Consider the following 23740-nt stretch of genomic DNA (forward strand, 5'->3'; position numbering starts at 1 on the left):
CCCTGGGGGTCCGAGTGGAAAGAACAAGGCCTGCCAGACTGTATCGACTTGTGGATCTGTGTGTGCGTTTGTGTGTTTGCACGCACACATGTATTTCAATAATGACTGTGTCACTGATTGTGGTTGTGTTAATGCAGGGTCGTGCATGATTTTTAATGACTGTGTGTGTTTTAATGACTGTGTGTGTGTGTTAATGTGTGTGTGTGTGTCTAAGTGAAGTGCTAGACCATGTGCTGCCTGCGGATGTCTGAAAACAACACAGCTCTGCCAGGCTCATGTTGGGCACAGCATGCAAGGCTAGCCCCTAACACAGGGGGTAAGGGGCGATTCCCTCTAAATACATGTGCCAACACATCTGAATCAGGTGTGTTAGAGCTAGACAGGAACAAAAGCCTGTATACTCAGTAACTCTCCATGAAGCAGTATGATGGCAGCATTCGCGCAAAACTGAACGCGCAAACCACTGCCTTTAATCAGGGCAAGGTGACCGGAAACATGACCAAATACAAACAGTGTAGCTATTCCCTCCGCAAGGCAATCAAACAAGCTAAGCGTCAGTACAGAGACAAAGTGGAGTCGCAATTCAATGGCTCAGACACGAGAGGTATGTGGCATGGTCTACAGTCAATCACTGACTACAAAATAAAAAACCAGCCCCGTCGCGGATCACGATGCCTTGCTCCCAGACTAAACAACTTTTTTGCTTGCTTTGAGGACAATACAGTGCCACTGACACGGCCCGCTACCAAAACCTGTGGGCTCTCCTTCACTGTAGCCAACGTGAGTAAAACATGTTAACCCTCGCAAGGCTGCAGGCCCAGACGGCATTCCCGGCCGCGTCCTCAGAGCATACGCAGACCAGCTGGCTGGTGTGTTTACAGACATATTCAATCAATCCTTATCCCAATCTGCTGTCCCCACATGCTTCAAGAGGGCCACCATTGTTCCTGTTCCCAAGAAAGCTAAGGTAACTGAGTTAAATGACTACCGCCCAGTAGCACTCACTTCCGTCATCATGAAGTGCTTTCAGAGACTAGTCAAGGACCATATCACCTCCACCCTACCTGTCACCCTAGACCCACTCCAATTTGCTTACCGACCCAATAGGTCCACAGACGACGCAATCGCCATCACACTGCACACTGCCCTAACCCATCTGGACAAGAGGAATACCTATGTAAGAATGCTGTTCATCAATTACAGCTCAGCATTTAACACCATAGTACCCTCCAAACTCGTCATTAAGCTCGAGACCCTGGGTCTCGACCCCGGCCTGTGCAACTGGGTCCTGGACTTCCTGACGGGCCGCCCCCAGGCGGTGAGGGTAGGTAACAACATCTCCACCCCGCTGATCCTCAACACTGGGTCCCCACAAGGGTGCGTTCTCAGCCCTCTCCTGTACTCCCTGTTCACCCACGACTGCGTGGCCATGCACGCCTCCAACTCAATCATCAAGTTTGCAGACGACACTACAGTGGTAGGCTTGATTACCAACAACGATGAGACGGCCTACAGGGAGGAGGTGAGGGCCCTCGGAGTGTGGTGTCAGGAATATAACCTCACACTCAATGTCAACAAAACAAAGGAGATGATCGTGGACTTCAGGAAACAGCAGAGGGAGCAGCCCCCTATCTACATTTACGGGACAGTGGTGGAGAGGGTGGAGAGTTAAGTTCCTCGGCGTACACATCACAGACAAACTGAAATGGTCCACCCACACAGACAGCGTGGTGAAGAAGGCGCAGCAGCGCCTCTTCAACCTCAGGAGGCTGAAGAAATTCGGCTTGTCACCAAAAACACTCACAAACTTTTACAGATGCACAATCGAGAGCATCCTGTCGGGCTGTATCACCACCTGGTACGGCAGCTGGTCCGCCCATAACCGGAAGGCTCTCTAGAGGGTAGTGAGGTCTGCACAACGCATCACCGGGTGCAAACTACCTGCCCTCCAGGACACCTACACCACCCGATGTCACAGGAAGGTCAAAAAGATCATCAAGGACAACAACCACCCGAGCCACTGCCTGTTCACCCCGCTATCACCCAGAAGGCGAGGTCAGTACAGGTGCATCAAAGCGGGGACCGAGAGACTGAAAAACAGTTTTTTCCTCAAGGCCATCAGACTGTTAAACAGCCATCACTAACATTGAGTGGCTGCTGTCAACACACTGACTCAACAACAGCCACTTTAATAATGGAAAAATTGATGTAATCAATTTATCACTAGCCACTTTATTTATTTATTTATTTATATATATATATATATTTTTTTTTTTTACTTACCCTACATTACTCATCTCATATGTATATACTGTACCCTATACCATCTACTGCATCTTGCCTATGCCGTTCGGCCATCACTCATTTATATATTTATATGTACATATTCGTATTCATTCCTTATACACACAAGTGTAAAGGTAGTTGTTGTGAAATTGTTAGGTTATATTACTTGTTAGATATTACTGCATGGTCGGAACTAGAAGCACAAGCATTTCGCTACACTTGCATTAACACCTGCTAACCATGTGTATGTGACAAATAAATTTGATTTAATGATTTGATTTGACCATCACTGGTTTAATAAAGTCATAGACTGTGTCCCAAATGGCACCCTATTCCCTACATAGTGCACTACTTTTGACCAGAGCCCTATCAAACATAGTACATTATATAGGGAATGGGGTGCCATTTAGGATGATACAGTGTATAGATTTATAGATGTAAAGCCAGTCCCCTATTCCCTACCTAACCCTTCCTTAATGCAGATCTAAGGTGTAAGCAATATGGTAGAAGCTCCACCGCTACACTCTTTATACCTATACCTGTTCAGATCTGAAAACATTGAAAGGTTAGGAAGCAAATTGGGAGCCGCTGATATATATATATATATATATATGTAGCCACTGATAGATAAAGGATTGTATATATATATATATATGAGAGAGGAGTGTTTGAGTCAATGTACCTATTCTCTTCTGGTCTGTGATGTCCTGTTCTGGCTCCATGAATGGCTTCAGTTCATTCTCCTCTAGGCCTGCGTTTATCCACCGGTCCTTCATGATTTGCTATGAGGGAGAAGGACAGACACAAACATCAGTCTCTGCTCTAGAGGCCCAATTACCCGCCAAACGAAGGGGAATTTGATAACAGTGATGCCCAATCCTAAATCAACCACTCACCCGTACACCGTGCGCCTATGCACTTAGTATCTATCCAATCCTTTACAGATCTATCAGCAATTTGTAAATATTTCCACCTAAGCTATCAAAAGGCAAAATTAGGAGCCATTATAATATTGCTTATCTAATCCTTTCCGATCTACCCAAGTGAGGTAATGGCGAGGGCCCGTGGGTAGGGGCAAGGGGTCGATTTGGGATTGGGTAAAATAGTGGCATATACAGTGCATTAAGAAAGAATTCAGAACTCTTCACTTTTTCTACATTTTATTACGTTACAGCCTTATTCTAAAATTGATTACATTCCTTTTTCCCCTCAATACCCCATAATAACAAAGCGAAAACAGGTTTTTAGAAATGTTTGCTAATTTAAAAACAATTTTAAAACAGAAACACCTAATTTACATAAGTATTCAGACCCTTTCAATGAGCAAAAATGTCTAAAAACATGTTTTCGCTTTGTCATTATGGGGTATTGTGTGGAGATTGATGAGGAAAAAATGAAACTTAACCAATTTTAGAACAAGGCTGTAACGTAGCAAAATGTGGAAAAATGTAAGGGATCTGAATACTTTTCGAATGCACTGTTTGTGCCAGTCTCTTTCTGCTTCGGCCAAGTCTTTTCTCATGGGCTTGTTTGGCAAGACCAGGAAGTGGGGTTGTTGAATGTATAACCAGCCTGGCACCCTGATGTTAGGAATGGATCCTTTAGTACAGGGGTAATGACAGGGTTGGGGTCAATTCCATTTTAATTCACATTTGGTTCAATTCTTTGAATTTAAATAGTATTGTCCCCAACTCTGGTACTCAAGTCACAGCCTGGACGTCTGCAGTACTGCTGGTTTTAGATTCTTCCTGGTAGTAAAATGATTGATTCATTTAATTGAATGGCCCGAGATGCCATTCACCTAGGTCGTGTTCATTGGGGCACACCACGGAAAACATTTCAAAACACTTTTCAACAGAAAACACAAACAAGCGTTGGTACCTAATGAAATCGACCCTAGTGTCCCATGTCGGAATAGTTCCTTGATTAGAAGGGAAGGATGAAAACCAGCAGAGTGGCGGACCTCCAGGTCCAGATTTGACAGAGGGGGGTAGGGTTGGGACCAATTCCAATTTCATTTCAAATCAGGAATTGAGTGAATTGAAATAGAATTCACCCCAACTCTGGATGAGGGTCTATAGAAGAACTGTCGGTCAGTAGAGTAGTTTACTGGGGTCACATTCAGCAGAGAACTTTACATACCATTCAGATTGAAAAATAAATCCTTCTCTCTCAAGAGGGAATCGTGTCAACTCTATACAATATATTTATATCTGCAACATTCTGGAACGTTGCAACATCCTGAACGCGACCCAGGATCCATTCCAATGGGGAGCATCTGATAAGTTGAATGTGGGAGCCAGGGTTGGGCTCAGTTCCATTTCAAGGAATTGAATGCTTGGTTCAAATTTCTGGGACTTTTAGCATTAAACAAGATTGAGATCTTAGTGTTTTCATTCCGAGCTAGGTAAAATAGCAGTTTTCCAAAAATGGCCTTATAAGTAAGAATGTACCAGTGTTTGAGCCTGCATGTTGCTAGTGATGTCCACCTGACAGCATTGTAGAGATCACAATGAGTTAGACGTCTCTGATTGGTGACAAAACATAGGGCTGCAAGATACACAGCGCCAAGAGCATTCAATGTAGAGCTTGAGTCACATAAATAGTATGGCCATAGTCCAAGTACAACAAAACTATTTTCTCGTGGCATAGGAAAACAAGCTTTGTGCCGGTAATAAAACCCAATACGCAGCTTGAGTTTCCTGGCAAGGTTCTCCACATGGGTGGTGAAGCTCAACTTCTCATCCACCCAAACTCCCAGATATTTGTACGTTCTGATTTGCTCTATAGAATGTCAATCCAAGGTAGTAATTACATGGTTTTCAGGGTGGTTAGTATTAGAAAATAGCAAGCATTTTGTTTTAGAAGATTTCAGAAAAAGCTTGAAATTGTACAGATTCTGTTGAATGATGTTAAAAGCTGTTAGAGCTTTTTCAAAAGCCAAAGTCAAACTGCTGTCACTTGAATAGAGAACAGTGTCATCCACATAAAAATGTATATCAGCTGTCTCAATATGGCTCCCAATGTTGTTGATATAGATAATAAACAGGGGACCTAAAATTGATCTTTACGGTGTCCGACTCACAACCATCTGGCTTAACACACTGTGCTTGAAAATACGGAGAGAGGTACTCAGTAATGTGTTGTACTGGATTTGCCCCAAACATAACACGTTGTATTCAGGACAAAAAGTTAATTGCTTTGCCTAATTTTTAGCTGTATTACTTCAGTGCCTTGTTGCAAACAGGATGCATATTTTTTTTCTGTACAGGCTGATTTATTTTCACTCTGTCAAAGAGGTTATTATTGTGGAATAAGTAGAATGTTGATGATCCATCCTCAGTTTTCGCCTATCACAGCCATTAAACTCTAACTGTTTTAAATTCACCATTGGCCTCCGTTTCCTTCCTCTCCGCAACTTAGTCAGGAAGGACGCCTGTATCTTTGTAGTGATTGGGTGTATTGATACATCATCCAAAGTGTAATTAATAACTTCACTATGCTCAAAGGGCTATTCAATGTCTGCTTGTTTTGTTTTTACCCATCTACCAATAGGTGCCCTTCTTTGCGAGGCATTGGAATACCTCCCTGGTCTTCGTGGTTGAATCTGTATTTCAAATTCATTGCTTGTTAAGCAAATGTTTACTCCTAAACTTATTTAGGCTTGCCATAACAAAGGAGTTGAATACTTATTGACTCAGGACATTTCAGCTTCAATGTTTATAAAAAAAAAAAATAGTAATAATACATAATTCCACTTTGACAATATGGGGTATTGTGTGTAGGCCAGTGACCAAACATATTTATATTTAATATTCAGGCGTTAACATAACAAAATGTGGAAAAAGTCAAGGCACTCTTGTTCACAAACCACTCCAGACATTACCAGTAATCCCAATACACTTCAATATCTGCACCAAGAAAGACAGTATGGTCCACACTGTCAAACGCCTTTGACTAGTCTATCGATACAGATACACAATGAAGATTCTTATCCAGAACACAGTGAATATCATTCAAAACCCTCAACGTTGCTATGACAGTGCTGTGGCTTGACCTGAAACCTGATTGAAACCATACCACTCAAAATATTGTTTTCCTGGAGGTAGGCCTTATTGTCCAAGGCCTCCAATACCTCTGCCAGAACAGACTATTTATATGTGGGCCAATAGTTATTCAGAAGAATGTGATCACCTCCTTTCAAAAGAGGTTGGACAAATCCTGATTTCCACAACTTGGATATTTCATTCTAGGGTGAGGTTAAAGATGAAACTTGAAAGCATTTTACACGACAATACTCATCCCCCTTCACTCAAATACTCATCCCCTTCACTCAAAATGCAGACAGCAGCAGCCAGACAAGGGGAAAGATACTTCTTCAAAAGAAAATTAAAACAGATAGATATGGGGACTATTTTATTCCAACAGGCATTAGGCTGTATAATAGATAGTCTGTTGGTCCCACGAGTATCCACCATATTGCACTTTCACTTTAAATGTGTAGCTATAGCACTTTGAATGAATTATTGTGTAGTTTGTGTTTTCATGTTTTATGTATTTTTAAGCACATGACCAAATGAATTTCCCCCTGGTGGGATAATAAAGTTGATATGAATATAAAGGAGGAGCAATGACGTCTGCAGCTCCGAGACAGAGAACCTGGAGAAGGCTTGCTTTTTATTTCATTTCACCTTTATCTAACCAGGTAGGCCAGTTGAGAACAAGTTCTCATTTACAACTGCCACCTGGCCAAGATAAAGCAAAGCAATGCGACACCAACAACACATGGGATAAACAAACGAACAGTCAATAACAGAATAGAAAAATCTATATACAGTGTGTGCAAATGTAGTAAGATTAGGGAGGTAAGGCAATAAATAGGCCATAGTGGCGAAATAAATCATATTTAGCAAATAAACACTGGAGTGATAGATGTCCAGAAGATGAATGTGCAAGTAGAGATACTGGGGTGCAAAGGTGAAAGAAAATAAATAACAACATGGGGATGAGGTAGTTGGGTGGGCTATTTACAGATGGGCTATGTACAGTACAGGTGCAATGATCGGTAAACTGCTCTGACAGCTGATGCTTAAAGTTAGTGAGGGAAATATAAGTCTCCAGCTTCAGTGATTTTTGCAATTCGTTCCAGTCATTGGCAGCAGAGAATTTGAAGGAAAGGCGGCCAAAGGAGGAGTTGGCTTTGGGGGTGACCAGTGAAATATACCTGCTAGAGCGCGTGGGTGCTGCTATGGTGACCAGTGAGCTGAGATAAGGCGGGGCTTTACCTAGCAAAATCTTATAGATGACCTGGAGCCAGTGGGTTTGGCGACGAATAGGAAGCGAGGGCCAGCCAACGAGAGCATACAGGTCGCAATGGTGGGTAGAATATGGGGCTTTGGTGACAAAACGGATGGCACTGTGATAGACTACATCCAATTTGCTGAGTAGGGGTTTGGATGCTATTTTGTAAATGACATCGCCGAAAGCAAGGATCAGTAGGATAGTCAGTTTTACAAGGGTATGTTTGACAGCATGAGTGAAGGATGCTTTGTTGCAAAATAGAAAGGCCGATTCTAGATTTAATTTTGGATTGGAGATGCTTAATGTGAGTCTGGAAGGAGAGTTTACACTCTAACCAGACACCTAGGTATTTGTAGTTGTCCACATATTCTAAGTCAGAACCGTCCAGAGTAGTGATGCTAGACGGGCGGGCTGGTGGGTGCGGGCAGCGATCGGTTGAAGAGAATGCATTTAGTTTTTCTTGCATTTAAGAGCAGTTGGAGGCCACGGAAGGAGTGTTGTATGGCAATGAAGCTCGTCTAGAGGTTTGTTAACACAGTGTCCAAAGATGGGCCAGAAGTATACAGAATGGTGTCGTCTGCGTAGAGGTGGATCAGAGAATCAGCAGCAGCAAGAGCGACATCATTGATGTATACAGAAAAAAAAGAATCAGCCCGAGAATTGAAGCCTGTGGCACCCCCATAGAGATTGCCAGAGGTCCGGACAACAGGCCCTCCAATTTGACACACTGAACTCTATCTGAGAAGTAGTTGGTGAACCAGACGAGGCAGTCATTTGAGACGTGGCTGCACAGTATTGTCTTTTATCGATGGCGGTTATGATATCGTTTAGGACCTTGAGTGTGGGTGAGGTGTACCCATGACCAGCTCGGAAACCAGATTGCATAGCAGAGAAGGTACGGTGAGATTCGAAATGGTCGGTGATCTGTTTGTTAACTTGGCTTTCGAAGACTTTAGAAAGGCAGGGTAGGGTAGATACAGGTCTGTAACAGTTTGGGTCTAGAGTGTCACCCCCTTTGAAGAGGGGCATGACCGTGGCAGCTTTCCAATCTTTTGGGATCTCAGACGATACGAAAGAGAGATTGAACAAGCTAGTAATAGGAGTTGCAACAATTGCAGTGGATAATTTTAGAAAGAGAGGGTCCAGATTGTGTAGCTCAGCTGATTTGTAGGGGTCCAGATTTTGCAGCTCTTTCAGAACATCAGCTATCTGGATTTGGGTGAAGGAGAAATGGGGGAGGGAGTGTCGGGTAATTTCCCAGGGGGCGCATATGGACCTTTAACCCTATCAAATAACCTGCATCAAGAAAATGTTGATTAAAAGAGTTCAGAATAAAGGTTCTCAATTACCACCTGTGAGTCAACCAGCAGTTGTTTAGGGAGCTGTGCATCTCCTTTGCACTCTAAACTTTTCAAAAATGTTGAAGGATTATTCAGATTATCAGCAGTAGATTTGAGATAGTGGTCTGCTTTCAGCTTTCGGGTCATAGCCACAACCTGATTCCCGAAGGCATTCAATCATCAGCTGAATCAGACCTTCTTGCTTAAGCCCACAAAGCATTCCGTTTCCTTGAGAACCAAGGGTTGTCTCTGCCTTTAATTCTGTTTTGTTTGAAAGGAGCATGCTTCCTGGAATGCTTTATGGAAGTAAAAAAAAGCAAATTCAACATCAGGGATGAATTCACCTTTATTTCAGGTAAAGTTAAAAACATCATTACAAAACCCTGAGTATCAAACTGCTTCCAATTCCTTTTCATAATGATACGTGAAGGAAGTTTAGGAATTTTACAATCCCTCACATAGGCAACAGCACAGTGATCATTTAAATAATTTGAAGAAAAATCAATTAAGATTTTAGTGGACACTTTGCATTCAACCTTGTTACATTGTTAACAACAGTGGCGGTCGGTTCCGTTTATGATGAGGGAGGACAATAAAAAAAATAATGGGCATGGCCTTATTTCTATTACAGCATATTGGATGACTGTCATCCATTTTCCATTCACCCAGCTCAATGCATCATTGAAAGGCTGAGGCTACTGCATGATACTTAAACTTTCCATATACCCATCATGGGGTAGCTACAACCTAGCCTATGAATGACATTTTACAACGTACACTACATTCGAAAACTATTCAGACCCCTTGACTTTTGTTACGTTACAGCCTTATTCTAAAATGGACTAAATACTTTTCTTTCCTCATCAATTTACACACAAAACCACATATTGATAAAGCAAAAACAGGTTTTTAGAATTTTTTACAAATGTATTCAAAATAAAAAACAGAAATGCATTATTTACATAAGAATTCAGACCCTTTGCTACGACTCTCGAAATTTAAGTCAAAGATTCCATTGATCATCCTTGAGATGTTAATACAACTTGATTGGATTGTGGTAAACTCAATTGATTGGACATGATTTGGAAAGGCACACACCTGTCTATATAAAAGGTCCCACAATTGACAGTATACAGTTGAAGTCGGAAGTTTACATACACCTTAGCCAAATACATTTAAACACATTTTTTCACAATTCCTGACATTTAATCCAAGTAAAAATTCCCTGTTTTAGGTCAGTTAGGATCACCACTTTATTTTAATAAGAATGTGAAATGTCAGAATAATAGTAGAGAATGATTTATTTCAGCTTTTATTTCTTTCATCACATTCCCAGTGGGTCAGAAGTTTACATACACTCAATTAGTATTTGATTTTGGGTAGCCATCCACAAGCTTCCCACAATAAATTGGGTGCATTTTGGCCCATTCCTCCTGACAGAGCTGGTGTAACTGAGTCAGGTTTGTAGGCCTCCTTGCTCGCACACGCTTTTTCAGTTCTGCCCACAAATTTTCTATAGGATTGAGGTCAGGGCTTTGTGATGGCCACTCCAATACCTTGACTTTGTTGTCCTTAAGCCATTTTGCAACAACTTTGGAAGTATGCTTGGGGTCATTGTCCATTTGGAAGACCCATTTGCGACCAAGCTTTAACTTTCAGACTGATGTCTTGAGATGTTGCTTCAATATATCCACATAATTTTCCTCCCTCATGAAGCCATCTATTTTGTGAAGTGCACCAGTCCCTCCTGCAGCAAAGCACCCCCACAACATGATGCTGCCACCCCCGTGCTTCACGGTTGGGATGGTGTTCTTCGGCTTGCAAGCCTCCCCCTTTTTCCTCCAAACATAACGATGGTCATTATGGCCAAACAGTTGTATTTTTGTTTCATCAGACCAGAGGACATTTCTCCAAAAAGTACCATCTCTATCCCCATGTGCAGTTGCAAACCATAGTCTGGCTTTTTTATGGCGGCTTTGGAACAGTGGCTTCTTCCTTGCAAAGCGGCCTTTCAGGTTATGTCGATATAGGACTCGTTTTACTATGGATATAGATACTTTTGTACCTGTTTCCTCCAGCATCTTCACAAAGTCCTTTGCTGTTGTTCTGGGTTGATTTGCACTTTTAGCACCAAAGTACATTAATCTCTAGGAAACAGAACGCGTCTCCTTCCTGAGCGGTATGACGGCTGCGTGGTCCTTTGGTGTTTATATTTGCATGCTGTTGTTTGTACAGATGAACGTGGTACCTTCAGGCATTTGGAAATTGCTCCCAAGGTCAACATTTTTTTTCTGATGTCTTGGCTGATTTCTTTTGATTTTCCCATGATATCAAGCACAGAGGCACTGAGTTTGAAGGTAGTCCTTGAAATACATCCACAGGTACACCTCCAATTTACTCAAATGACGTCAATTAGCCTATCAGAAGCTTCTAAAGCCATGACATAATTTTCTGAATTTTCCAAGCTGTTTAAAGGCACAGTCAACTTTTTGTATGTAAACCTCTGACCCACTGGAATTGTGATACAATTAATTATAAGTGAAATTATCTGTCTGTAAACAATTGTTAGAAAAATTACGTAGATGTCCTAACCGACTTGCCAAAACTATAGTTTGTTAACAAGAAATGTGTGGAGTGGTTGAAAAACGAGTTTTAATGACTCCAACCTAAGTGTATGTAAACATCCGACTTCAATTGTATATCCTACCAACGGGACATTAAAAACTGTAATATCTTATGTTTCATCGAGCCGTGGCTGAACGACAACATTAAGAACATACAGCTGGTGGGTTATACGCTCCATCGGCAGGACAGAACAGCAACCTCTGGTAAGACACAAGGCGGGGCCCTATGCATATATGTGAACAACAGCTGGTGCACGATATCTAAGGAAGTCTCAAGGTTTTGCTCGCCTGAGGTAGAGTATCTCATGATAAGCTGTAGACCACACTATCTGCCTAGAGAGTTTTCATCTGTATTTTTCGTAGCTGTCTACATACCACCACAGACCGATGCTGGCACTAAAACTGCGCTCAATGAGCTGTATGCCGCCATAAGCAAACAGGAAAACGCTCATCCAGAGGCGGCGCTCCTAATGGCCGGGGACTTTAATGCAGAGAAACTTAAATCAGTTTTACCAAATTTCTATCAGCATGTTAAATTTGTAACCAGAAGAAAAACAATTCTAGACCACCTTTACCCCACACACAGAGACTCGTACAAAGCTCTCCCTCGCCCTCCATTTGGCAAATCTGACCATAATTCTATCCTCCTGATTCCAGCTTACAAGCTAAAATTAAAGCAAGAAGCACCAGTGACTCGGTCTATAAAAAAAGTGGTCAGATGAAGCAGATGCTAAAACTACAGGAATGCTTTGCTAGCACAGACTGGAATATGTTCCGGGATTCTTCCGATGGCATTGAGGAGTACACCACATCAGTCACTGGTTTTATCAATAAGTGCATCGAGGACATCGTCCCCACAGTGACTGTACGTACATACCCCAACCAGAAACCATGGATTACAGGCAACATTCGCACTGAGCTAAAGAGTAGAGCTGCCGCTTTCAAGGAGAAATGCCGCTTTCAGGGAGAAATCCCGATATGCCCTCCGACGAATCATCAAACAGGCAAAGCGTCAATACAAGACTAAGATCTAATCGTACTACACTGGCTCCAACGCTCATCGGATGTGGTAGGGCTAGCAAAATATTACCAAGGAAAGCACAGCCGAGAGCTGCCCAGTGACACGAACCTACCAGACGAGCTAAATAACTTCTATGCTCGCTTCGAGGCAAGTAACACTGAAACACGCATGAGAGCATCAGCTGTTCCGGACAACTGTGTGATCACGGTCTCCGCAGTCGATGTGAGTAAGACCTTAAAACAGGTCAACATTCCCAAGGCCGCAGGGCCAGACGGATTACCAGGACGTGTACTCTGAGCATGCGCTGACCAACTGGGAAGTGTCTTCACTGACATTTTCAACCTCTCCCTGTCTGAGTCTGTAATACCAACATGTTTTAAGCAGACCACCATAGTCCCTGTGCCCAAGAATACTAAGGTAACCTGCCTAAATGACTACTGACCCGTAGCACTCACGTCTGTAGCCATGAATTCTTTGAAAGGCTGGTCATGGCTCACATCAACACCATTATCCCAAAAACCCTAGACCCACTCCAATTTGCATACCGCTCCCACAGATCCACAGATGATGCAATCTCTATTGCACTCCACACTGCCCTTTCACACCTGGACAAAAGGAACACTTATGTGAGAATGCTATTCATTGACTACAGTTCAGCGTTCAACACCATAGTGCCCTCAAAGCTCATCACTAAGCTAAGGACCTTGAGACTAAACACCTCCCTCTGCAACTGCATCCTGGACTTCCTGACGGGCTGCCCCCAGGTGGTAAGGGTAGGTAACAACACATCCGCCACGCTGATCCTCAACACGGGGGCCCCTCAGGGGTACTCTCTGTTCACTCATGACTGCACGCCAGGCACGATTCCAACACCATCATCAAGTTTGCCGATGACAGATTAGTGGTAGGCCTGATCACCGACAATGACGAGACAGCCTGTAGGGAGGAGGTCAGAGACCTGACCGTGTGGTGCCAGGACAACAACCTCTCCCTCATCGTGATCAAGAAAAAGGAGATAATTGTGGACTACAGGAAAAGGAGGACCGAGCACGCTCCTATTCTCATCGACGGGGCTGTAGTGGAGCAGGTTGAGAGCTTCAAGTTCCTTGGCGTCCACATCACCAACAAACTAACCTGGTCCAAGTACACCAAGACAGTCGTGAAGAAAGCACAAAAAAACCTATTCCACCTCAGGAGAGTGAAAAGATTTGGCATGGCTCCTCAGATCCTCAAAAAGTTCTACAGCTACACCATCGAGAGCATCCTGACCAGTTGCATCACCTCCTGGTATGGCAACTGCTCGGCTTCCGACTGCAAGGCACTATAGAGGGTAGTGCGTACGGCCAGCACATCACCGGGGACAAGCTTCCTGCTATCCAGGACCTCTATACCAGGCGGTGTCAGAGGAAGGCCCTAAAAGTTGTCAAAGACTCCAGCCACCCTAGTCATAGACTGTTCTACCGCACGGCATGCAGTGCCGGAGCGCCAAGTCTAGGTCCAAGAGGCTCCTAAATAGCTACTACCCCCAAGCCATTAGACTCCTGAACAGCTAATCAAATGGCTACCCAGACTATTTGCATTGCCCCCCCCCCCCCCCGCCCCCCTCCCCCTGGAACGCTGCTGCTGCTGCTCTCTGTTAATATCTATGCATAGTCACTTTAATAACTTTACCTACATGTACATATTACCTCAATTACCTCGACACCGGTGCCCCCACACATTGACATTGACTCTGTACTGGTACCTCCTGTATATAGCCCCTCTATTGTTATTTACTGCTGCCCTATAATTATGTGTTATTGTTATCTTTTTTGTGGGGGGGGGGGATTTTCTTAAAACTGCATTTCACTGTACGGTCTACACACCTGTTCAACTCGGCACATGTGACAAATAGAATTTGATTTGTTTTTCCCCTGGGTGATGTGGTATTGTACAAAAAGGACGAGAATGAAGTTGCCCCTAGACACCGATCTATGGTCAGTTTTAGATAAATACTCAAATGTACACAAATGCACACACACGGAAACACACAAAGAATGCTCACACACACGTGATGTGAGTGGTAGGACTGCCTTTTGCTGTTTAATTAATTATGTCTGTTTCTTCAGCACAGGGAGATGAGTGTGTGTACAGACAGGACTATGGTGTAGATGGGGGAGGGATAGGTGTGTGTGTGAGTGTGCGTGCGAGTGCATATGCGTCTAGCAGTGGGAAATCTACTGTATCGGATGGAAGAGGTGTGTGTGTGTGTGCACATACCAGCGTGTGTGTGTACGCATGCGTGTGGGCGACCACATGAAGGTGCTGTGTTCAAACCTTACATCCCATACATCTCCACACAGACAGAAACCAGGCAGGAGTGACGTGAAGAAGGAAGGAGTCCGTGGACGGCGAAGTAAAATAAGTAGTAAGCGTAAGACATATTTACATTTTGGACATCCTCCCTCACCTCAAGTGTACCACGCTTGGATGGGTTGAGCACCAAGAAGCGCTTGAGGAGGTTTTCACAGTCGGTGGACATGTAGAAAGGGATACGGTATTTACCCCTTAGAACACGCTCTCTCAGCTCCTATAGGGGGAGATAGAGAGGAGAGGTTAAAGGCAGGGTCGGAAGTTTAGAGGTCAGGGGTCAGTCGGTGGACATGTAGAAGGGGATACAGTATTTTCCCCGCAGACAACACTTTCAGCTCCTACAGAGGATATGTAGACCCTGTGTCTCAACCTGTCTCCCAGTGTGCAATCATGTACTCTTCCCCACGCAGTTAGCATGGTAGGCAAGTGTAAGCATGGACTAGATGGAGTTTCCACCATTCTTACACTAGTCCTTTCCTTTCAAAGCAAGTGCACATTTAGGACAGATGGGTAGAGAATTGGGACTTAACCTCTCTGGGCTAGGTGGCACCAAATCGTCCCACCTACGTAACAGCCAGTGCAATCCCGTGGCGCGTTATTCAAAAACCTTAGAAATGCAAAACCTTCAATTTTTCAAACATATGACTATTTTACACCATTTTAAAGATAAGACTCTCGTTAATCTAACCACACTGTCCGATTTCAAAAAGGCTTTACAACGAAAGCAAAACATTAGATTATGTCAGCAGAGTACCCAGCCAGAAATAATCAGACACCCATTTTTCAAGCTAGCATATAATGTCACATAAACCCAAACCACAGCTAAATGTAGCACTAACCTTTGATGATCTTCATCAGATGACAACCCTAGGACATTATGTTATACAATACATGCATGTTTTGTTCAATCAAGTTCATATTTATATCAAAAACCAGCTTTTTACATTAGCATGTGACTAGCATGTGACTAGCATTCCCACCGAACACTGCCGGTGAATTTACTAAATTACTCACGATAAACGTTCACAAAAAGCATAACAATTTTTTAAGAATTATAGATACAGAACTCCTCTATGCACTCGATATGTCCGATTTTAAAATAGCTTTTCGGTGAAAGCACATTTTGCAATATTCTCAGTAGATAGCCCGGCATCACAGGGCTAGCTATTTAGACACCCAGCAAGTTTGCACTCATCAAAGTCAGATTTACTATAAGAAAAATGTTATTACCTTTGCTGTCTTTGTCAGAATGCACTCCCAGGACTTCTACTTCAATAACAAATGTTGGTTTGGTCCAAAATAATCCATCGTTATATCCAAACAGCGGCGTTTTGTTCGTGCGTTCAAGACACTATCCTAAAGGGTAAATAAGGGTTACGAGCATGGCGCAATTCGTGACAAAAAAACTCTAAATATTCCATTACCGTACTTCGAAGCATGTCAACCGCTGTTTAAAATCCATTTTTATGCCATTTTTCTCGTAAAAAAGCGATAATATTACGACCGGGAATCTGCATTTAGGTAAACAGACGGAAAAAAATAAAGCATTCGGTCGACTCGGGCACGCGCCTAAGCCCACAGTACTCTGAGCGGCCACTTGCCAAACGCGATAAAGTGTTTCAGCCAGAGCCTGCCTCGATATTGTTCAGCTTTTTCCCGGGCTCTGAGAGCCTATGGGAGCCGTAGGAAGTGTCACGTTAGAGCAAAGATCCTAAATCTTCAATAAAAACAGCCTAGATGAAACACATCTTGTCAGACAGGCCACTTCCTGCATGGAATCTTCTCAGGTTTTGGCCTGCCATATGAGTTCTGTTAAACTCACAGACACTATTCAAACAGTTTTAGAAACTTTAGGGTGTTTTCTATCCAAAGCCAATAATTATATGCATATTCTAGTTACTGGGCAGGAGTAGTAACCAGATTAAATCGGGTACGTTTTTTATCCGGCTGTGTCAATACTGCCCCCTAGCCCTAACAGGATAAGAGTAGAGGCCAGGGTTAAAGATTAACACACATACACAGATTTGCACACACCTTCAGATTCTGACCGTCGAAGGGCAGCGACCCTGACACGAGCGTGTACAGTATGACTCCCAGGCTCCAGACGTCCACCTCAGGCCCGTCGTACTTCTTCCCCTGGAACAGCTCTGGGGCGGCGTAGGGTGGGGAGCCGCAGAATGTGTCCAGCTTATTGCCCATTGTGAACTCGTTACTGAAGCCAAAGTCGGCTATCTTGATGTTCATGTCAGCGTCCAGGAGTAAGTTCTCAGCCTGGGGGAGAGAAGGTGAAGTGGATGTGTTTGTGTGTGGTATTTATTCAGTGATGTGAAACACTGAACATTGTTGTTGTTTACAATTAAAAGAAGGGGGATGTAGATGGGTAGGTTTTACACCGGAACTAGTGAACTATAAGTGGGGTGTGTGGGGACATCATTCAGTGTGACACAAGATGTCGATCCCATGTGGCTTAGTTGGTAGAGCATGGAGCTTTCAATGCCAGAGTTGTGGGTTTGATTTCCCACGGGGGACAAGTACGAAAAATGTACCCACTCATTACTGTAAGTCGTTCTGGATAAGAACGTCTGCTAAATGACTCAAATCTACAATGTATGAGATGCTAATAGCGAAGTAAACGTTGGACATTTACACCGGCAGTAACGTTGCCAGACTGTCAGTCACCCACACTTTATAGTCTTGAATATTGCAGGTAAATTAAAGAATGAACAGAGCTGACACGATTCCCAGTTGTTCTGACAATAATAATATGTTCTACACTATACATTTATATCGGTACGCTCTGTAACATTCTATCCTCCTGAACAGGACACAGGTCTCGTGACATGCCTATGGATCTCTTCAAGCAATCAATGTGTTATGAATGATAACAAGTTATATCAGGTAATAATGCAGACAATAATAGGCACTTCTAATGCAGTAATAAATAAGTGCATTCATAGTATAATAAGAAGTAGGCACATGCAAAGTTCCAGAATTCTTTCTTTCTTCTTGTTTCTCCCATTCTCCATCTTCCTCTCCCTCTTTGTTTGTCTATCCAACTCTTTCTGTTCCTTCCTCCCACTTTCTCCCTCTATCTTGTGCAACTGCATAATTTAGGACATGTCATCGTGGAAACAGAGTGCGGAAACAGAGCGTGTAATGCCCTGTAGAGACTACTACAGTATGTCACACACACCTCTGGGGGATGGTAACACCACATCCCGTGTCGTAGCAGGTGAGAGTATGTAGATTAGAGGTGAACAGTGTTTCTCCGAGGGCAGTGAAGGAGTGAGGTGTGTGTGTGTGTGTGTGTGTGTGTGTGTGTGTGTGTGTGTGTGTGTGTGTGTGTGTGTGTGTGTATGTATGCCAGGGTACATGTGTGTATGCGTGTGTGTGTACATAAAGTTTTCATTACCTTCAGGTCTCTGTGTACAATATTTTTCTGATGGCAGTACTGCACAGCTGACACAATCTGGAAAGGAATGGATCAAGACCATAGAATTAAAGTTAGAAGATATTATGGCGTTTCTAAGTTGTTATAAAAGTTATTATAACTACAGCCACTGCAGCCCTTCAGATTTGGAGTTTGACACGTGACAGAGGAGCTTGGGGTTAACTTGGGACTGGTCAACACTGTCACACTGTGTGTGTGTGTGTGTGTGTGTGTGTGTGTGTGTGTGTGTGTGTGTGTGTGTGTGTGTGTGTGTGTGTGTGTGTGTGTGTGTGTGTGTGTGTGTGTGTGTGTGTGTGTGTGTGTGTGTGTGTGTGTGTGTGAGAACAATTAGCGACATCAACCCGCACCCACTTCTCAAAACTTCATTGATTGGACAACAGGGACGTGATTGTGGCCAGTACTGACTCACGCACGGTGTGTGTCTGTGTGTGTATGTAAGATCTGGTGGTTTTCCCCATCCAGGTAAGCAGGGGCTGATTTGAACAGAATATCTATCAATGTACATATCCATTGGGGTAATACATTTTAATATTATTAATTTTGACGTGTCCCATTTGCTCTCCTCTCCCCTTCTATCCTCCTCTTTATCCCATCCCTCTTTTCTCCCCCTCCCCTCTCCTTTACTCCTCTTTTATCCCATCCCTCTTTTCTCCCCCTCCATCTCCCCTCTCCTTTACTCCTCTTTTATCCCATCTCTTTTTTCTCCCCCTCCATGTCCCCTCTCCTTTACTCCTCTTTTCTCCCCCTCCATCTCCCCTCTCCTTTACTCCTCTTTAACCCATCCCTCTTTTCTCCCTCTCCATCTCCTCTCCTTTACTCCTCTTTTATCCCATCCCTCTTTTCTCCCCCTCCATCTCCCATCTCCTTTACTCCTCTTTTATCCCATCCCTCTTTTCTCCCCCTCCATCTCCCCTCTCCTTTACTCCTCTTTAACCCATCCCTCTTTTCTCCCTCTCCAACTCCTCTCCTTTACTCCTCTTTTATCCCATCCCTCTTTTCTCCCCCTCCATCTCCCCTCTCCTTTACTCCTCTTTAACCCATCCCTCTTTTCTCCCTCTCCATCTCCTCTCCTTTACTCCTCTTTTATCCCATCCCTCTTTTCTCCCCCTCCCCTCCATCTCACCTCTCCTCCTCTTTTATCCCATCCCTCTTTTCTCACCTTAATCTCCCCTCTCCTTTACTCCTCTTTTATCCCATCCCTCTTTTCTCCCCCTCCCCTCTCCTTTACTCCTCTTTTATCCATCTATATTTTCTCTCATCTTCCTTTCACCCCCCTTCTCCTAGCTCTCTCTCCCAGCTCTTACATCAAGTGACCCAGATATCCCCATCTCCACAGCGACAGTGGGCTGAACCAATGAGGAGAAGGGGTGGGGTCAGGGGAGCCCCTGTCTGGACTTACGGAAGACCCCCTTTCACTGAATGGCTGAAAATGACAGGAATGGCCAAGGATCTTCCCAGTTCCCAACAAAATATGATGATATGTGTGTGTGTTAGCATGTTTGTGTGTGAGAGGGGGGGCTTAAGTCTGTGTGTGTGTCTTGCTTGAAAGTCTGTGTGTCACCCAGCCAGGGTGACTTTGAACACGGGGTATGTATGTTAGTGTATGTGCGTGCGTGCGTGTAGGGCTGAATCCAGTCTGCTGCAGTACCTGTCTAAATTTAGCCCTGGCTTCCTTCTCCTTCATCCTCCCGTGAGCTACGAGGTAGTCAAAGACCTCCCCTGAAAGGAAGGGAGAGCGAGAGAGAGAGAGAGAGTGGGGGAGAGAGCAATATAGAGTGAAGGGAGAGAGAGAGAGACCGAGAGAGAGAGAGAGTCCGAGAGAGAGAGGTCTAAGTTCAACTTTGACTGAATGGAGACATTCTCAAATTTTGTCTCAGTCTCCCAACTTATTTTTAATGTCTGCAACCCATCAACAAAGCATCAATTGCTAGTTCGGCAGCCTCATTTGTCCTAGATTAAGGCAATACTATGTGTTATAATAAAGTACTATGGATATCAGGAGACAGACCAACCCTCCTCCTGGAGAGCTACTGGTTGTGCAGGATTTTGCTCCAGCCCTGCCCTCAAACACAGCTAATTCCACTAATAGACAACTCATCAGGACCTTGATTGCCTGAAGCAGGTGAGTTAGCACAGGGCTTGGGCAAAAGCCTGCACACCCGCTAGCTCTTCAGGAGAAGGGTGTCATACTATAATAATTATAATACTTGTATTTTAGATAAATAAATGAGCTTTTCATGGATTACGCTCAAAGCATATTATAAATATGTTGTACTGTATGTCATATTACTAGGTAACTTACCTCCACTGGCATATTCCATCACCAGGTAGAGAGTTTTCTCAGTCTCTATCACCTCAAACAGTTTCACTGTGGAGGAAGGGAGAGAGAGAGAGAGGGAGGTAGAGGGTGAGCGAGCGCACTCGACATAACGAGATTAGCCAGGTTGCCTCAGGAAAGTATCGGTGCAGTAGCGCTGGCTGTTTTGTTCCCAGGCTGCTGTCACAGCCTAGGAACAGCCTGGGAACACCAAAATTGTTGCAACCCCTATTACTAGCTTGTTCAACCTCTCTTTCGTATCGTCTGAGATTCCCAAAGATTGGAAAGCTGCCGCGGTCATCCCCCTCTCCAAAGGGGGAGACACTCTAGACCCAAACTGCTACAGACCTATATCTATCCTACCCTGCCTTTCTAAGGTCTTCGAAAGCCAAATTAACAAACAGATCACCGACCATTTTGAATCCCACCGTACCTTCTCCGCTATGCAATCTGGTTTCAGAGCTGGTCATGGGTGCACCTCAGCCACGCTCAAGGTCCTAAACGATATCATAACTGCCATCGATAAGAGACAATACTGTGCAGCTGTATTCATCGACCTGGCAAAGGCGTTCGACTCTGTCAATCACCGCATTCTTATCGGCAGACTCAACAGCCTTGGTTTCTCAAATGATTGCCTCGCCTGGTTCACCAACTACTTCTCTGATAGAGTTCAGTGTGTCAAATAGGAGGGCCTGTTGTCCTGACCTCTGGCAGTCTCTATGGGGGTGCCACAGGGTTCAATTGTCGGGCCGACTCTCTTCTCTGTATACATCAATGATGTCGCTCTTGCTGCTGGTAATTCTCTGATCCACCTCTATGCAGACGACACCATTCTGTATACTTCTGGCCCATCTTTGGACACTGTGTTAACTAACCTCCAGACGAGCTTCAATGCCATACAACACTCCTTCCGTGGCCTCCAAATGCTCTTAAATGCAAGCAAAACTAAATGCATGCTCTTCAACCGATCGTTGCCCACACCTACCCACCCGTCTAGCATCACTACTCTGGACGGTTCTGACTTAGAATATGTAGACAACTACAGATACCTAGGTGTCTGATTAGACTGTAAACTCTCCTTCCTTACTCACATTAAGCATCTCCAATCCCAACATAAATCTAGAATTGGCTTCCTATTTCGCAACAAAGCATCCTTCACTCATGCTGCCAAACACCCTCGTAAAACTGACTATCCTACCGATCCTTGACTTTGGCGATGTTATTTACAAAATAGCCTCCAACACTCTACTCAGCAAATTGGATGTAGTCTATCACAGTGACATCCGTTTCGTCACCAAAGCCCCATATACCACCCACCATTGCAACCTGTATGCTCTCATTGGCTGGCCCACGGTTCATATTTGTCTCCAAACCCACTGGCTCCAGGTCATCTATAAGTATTTGCTAGGTAAAGCCCCGCCTTATCTCAGCTCACTGGTCACCATAGCAGTACCCACCCGCAGCACGCGCTCCAGCAGGTATATTTCACTGGTCACCTCCAAAGCCAATTCTTCCTTTGGCAGCCTTTCCTTCCAGTTCTCTGCTGCCAATGACTGGAACGAACTGCAAAAATCACTGAAGCTGGAGACTCATATTTCCCTCACTAGCTTTAAGCACCAGCCGTCAGAGCAGCTCACAGATCACTGCACCTGTACATAGCCAATCTGTAAATAGCCCATGCAACTACCTCATCACCATATTGTTATTTATTTTGCTCCTTTGCACCCCAGTACCGCTACTTGCACACTCATCTTCTGCACATCTATCACTCCAGTGTTTAATTTGCCATACTGTAATAATTTCACCACTATGGCCTATTTATTTCCTCACCCCCTTATCCTACCTCATTTGCACACACTGTATATAGACTTTCTCTATTGTATTATTGACTGTATGTTTGTTTATTCCATGTGTAACTCTGTGCTGTTGTTTGTGTCGCACTGTTTTGCTTTATCTTGGCCAGGTCGCAGTTGTAAATGAGAACTTGTTCTCAACTAGCCTACCTGGTTAAATAAAGGTGAAAAAAAAAGAAAAAAAAGAAACATGAGACAGACAGGCCTTAGGGCCATAGACAGGCAGGCAGACAGACGTAAGCATACAGACGAAGAGACAGGTAGACACAAACAGACATACAAGAAAAGACAGACGAGTAGACAGTCTCTACCACAGCAGCACACAGCAACTCCCACCACCACCTGAGCAGATAACGTGTGTGTGTGTGTTCCGGGGGAACAGGAGTGTGTAGGGCACGGGATACAGAGCATGGAAAGGGTGAGAGGAAAGAAACACACAACACACACATGGGTGATGTGTGTGCGTGCGTGTGCCTCCAAGCACTCTCATAGCCATTTCTCATAGGCCTTGAATGCATTATGCCAATTGCTTCAGTGATATGCCATGACTGGACACGAAGCGCTAGGCTGAGGGAATGTGAATGGGAAATCAAAGCCTACAGTTAGGTGGAAAATCACCAGCCATCAGGCTAAATCCCTTCCCATCTAATTGAATTGGAGCAGAGATGAGCACGACTCTCTCTGTCTCGCTTTCTAAATCACTATCTGTTTCACTGTGTCTGTGGGTGCACTCCAGAATACACACATTTTGCAGAATTAGGATAACTTGACAATATTGACATCATATTGATGTCTGGTACATTAAAAACGTATGCGGATGTTGAATTGCACAGAATGCACCCTGCTTGTCTGTCGGTTAGGGCTGCACAATGAATCAAATTCACATCCAAATATTGACATGTGCAATATCCATATCGCATGCAATATTTTGAAGAATGATTTTTATTTTATTTAACTAGGCAAGTCAGTTAAGAACAAATTCTTATTTACAATGGGGGTTAACTGCCTTGTTCAGGGGCAGAACGACAGATTTTTACCTTGTCAGCTTGGGGATTCTATCTAGCAACCTTTCAGTTACTGGCCCAACCCTCTAACCACTAGGCTACCTGCCGCCCATATACGCCAGTGTAAGAGATGAGAGAGAACAAAACTGTGCACTCCCTGGGTGTCCCCACCAACAATGGAAACCCTGCTA

The 23740-nt window shown here is 44.0% G+C and overlaps 1 protein-coding gene across 6 annotated transcripts in view; it reads right to left on the reverse strand.

Annotated features, from left to right (window-relative positions):
• Nucleotides 1-23740, reverse strand: part of LOC106607643 (MAP/microtubule affinity-regulating kinase 3) — a 217383-nt gene that overhangs the window by 132268 nt on the left and 61375 nt on the right. For 4 of the 6 annotated variants that reach the window (XR_006770269.2, XM_014204792.3, XM_014204796.3 and 1 more), the window contains exons 5-10: nt 20678-20743; nt 20024-20094; nt 18337-18393; nt 16959-17195; nt 15001-15141; nt 2969-3068 (exon numbers count right to left, since the gene is read on the reverse strand). Coding sequence is in view for 5 of the 6 variants with exons in the window: in XM_014204792.3 (XP_014060267.1) it covers nt 2969-3068; nt 15001-15141; nt 16959-17195; nt 18337-18393; nt 20024-20094; nt 20678-20743 (672 nt within the window). In the remaining variant the exon portion in view is untranslated. The remainder of the gene's footprint in view (nt 1-2968; nt 3069-15000; nt 15142-16958; nt 17196-18336; nt 18394-20023; nt 20095-20677; nt 20744-23740) is intronic. The other 2 variants (XM_014204794.3, XM_014204797.3) reach the window with 1 other exon arrangement.

Source organism: Salmo salar, chromosome 06 (genome assembly GCF_965601325.2).
Source record: "Salmo salar chromosome 06, fSalSal1, whole genome shotgun sequence".
Lineage (NCBI taxonomy): Eukaryota > Metazoa > Chordata > Actinopteri > Salmoniformes > Salmonidae > Salmo > Salmo salar.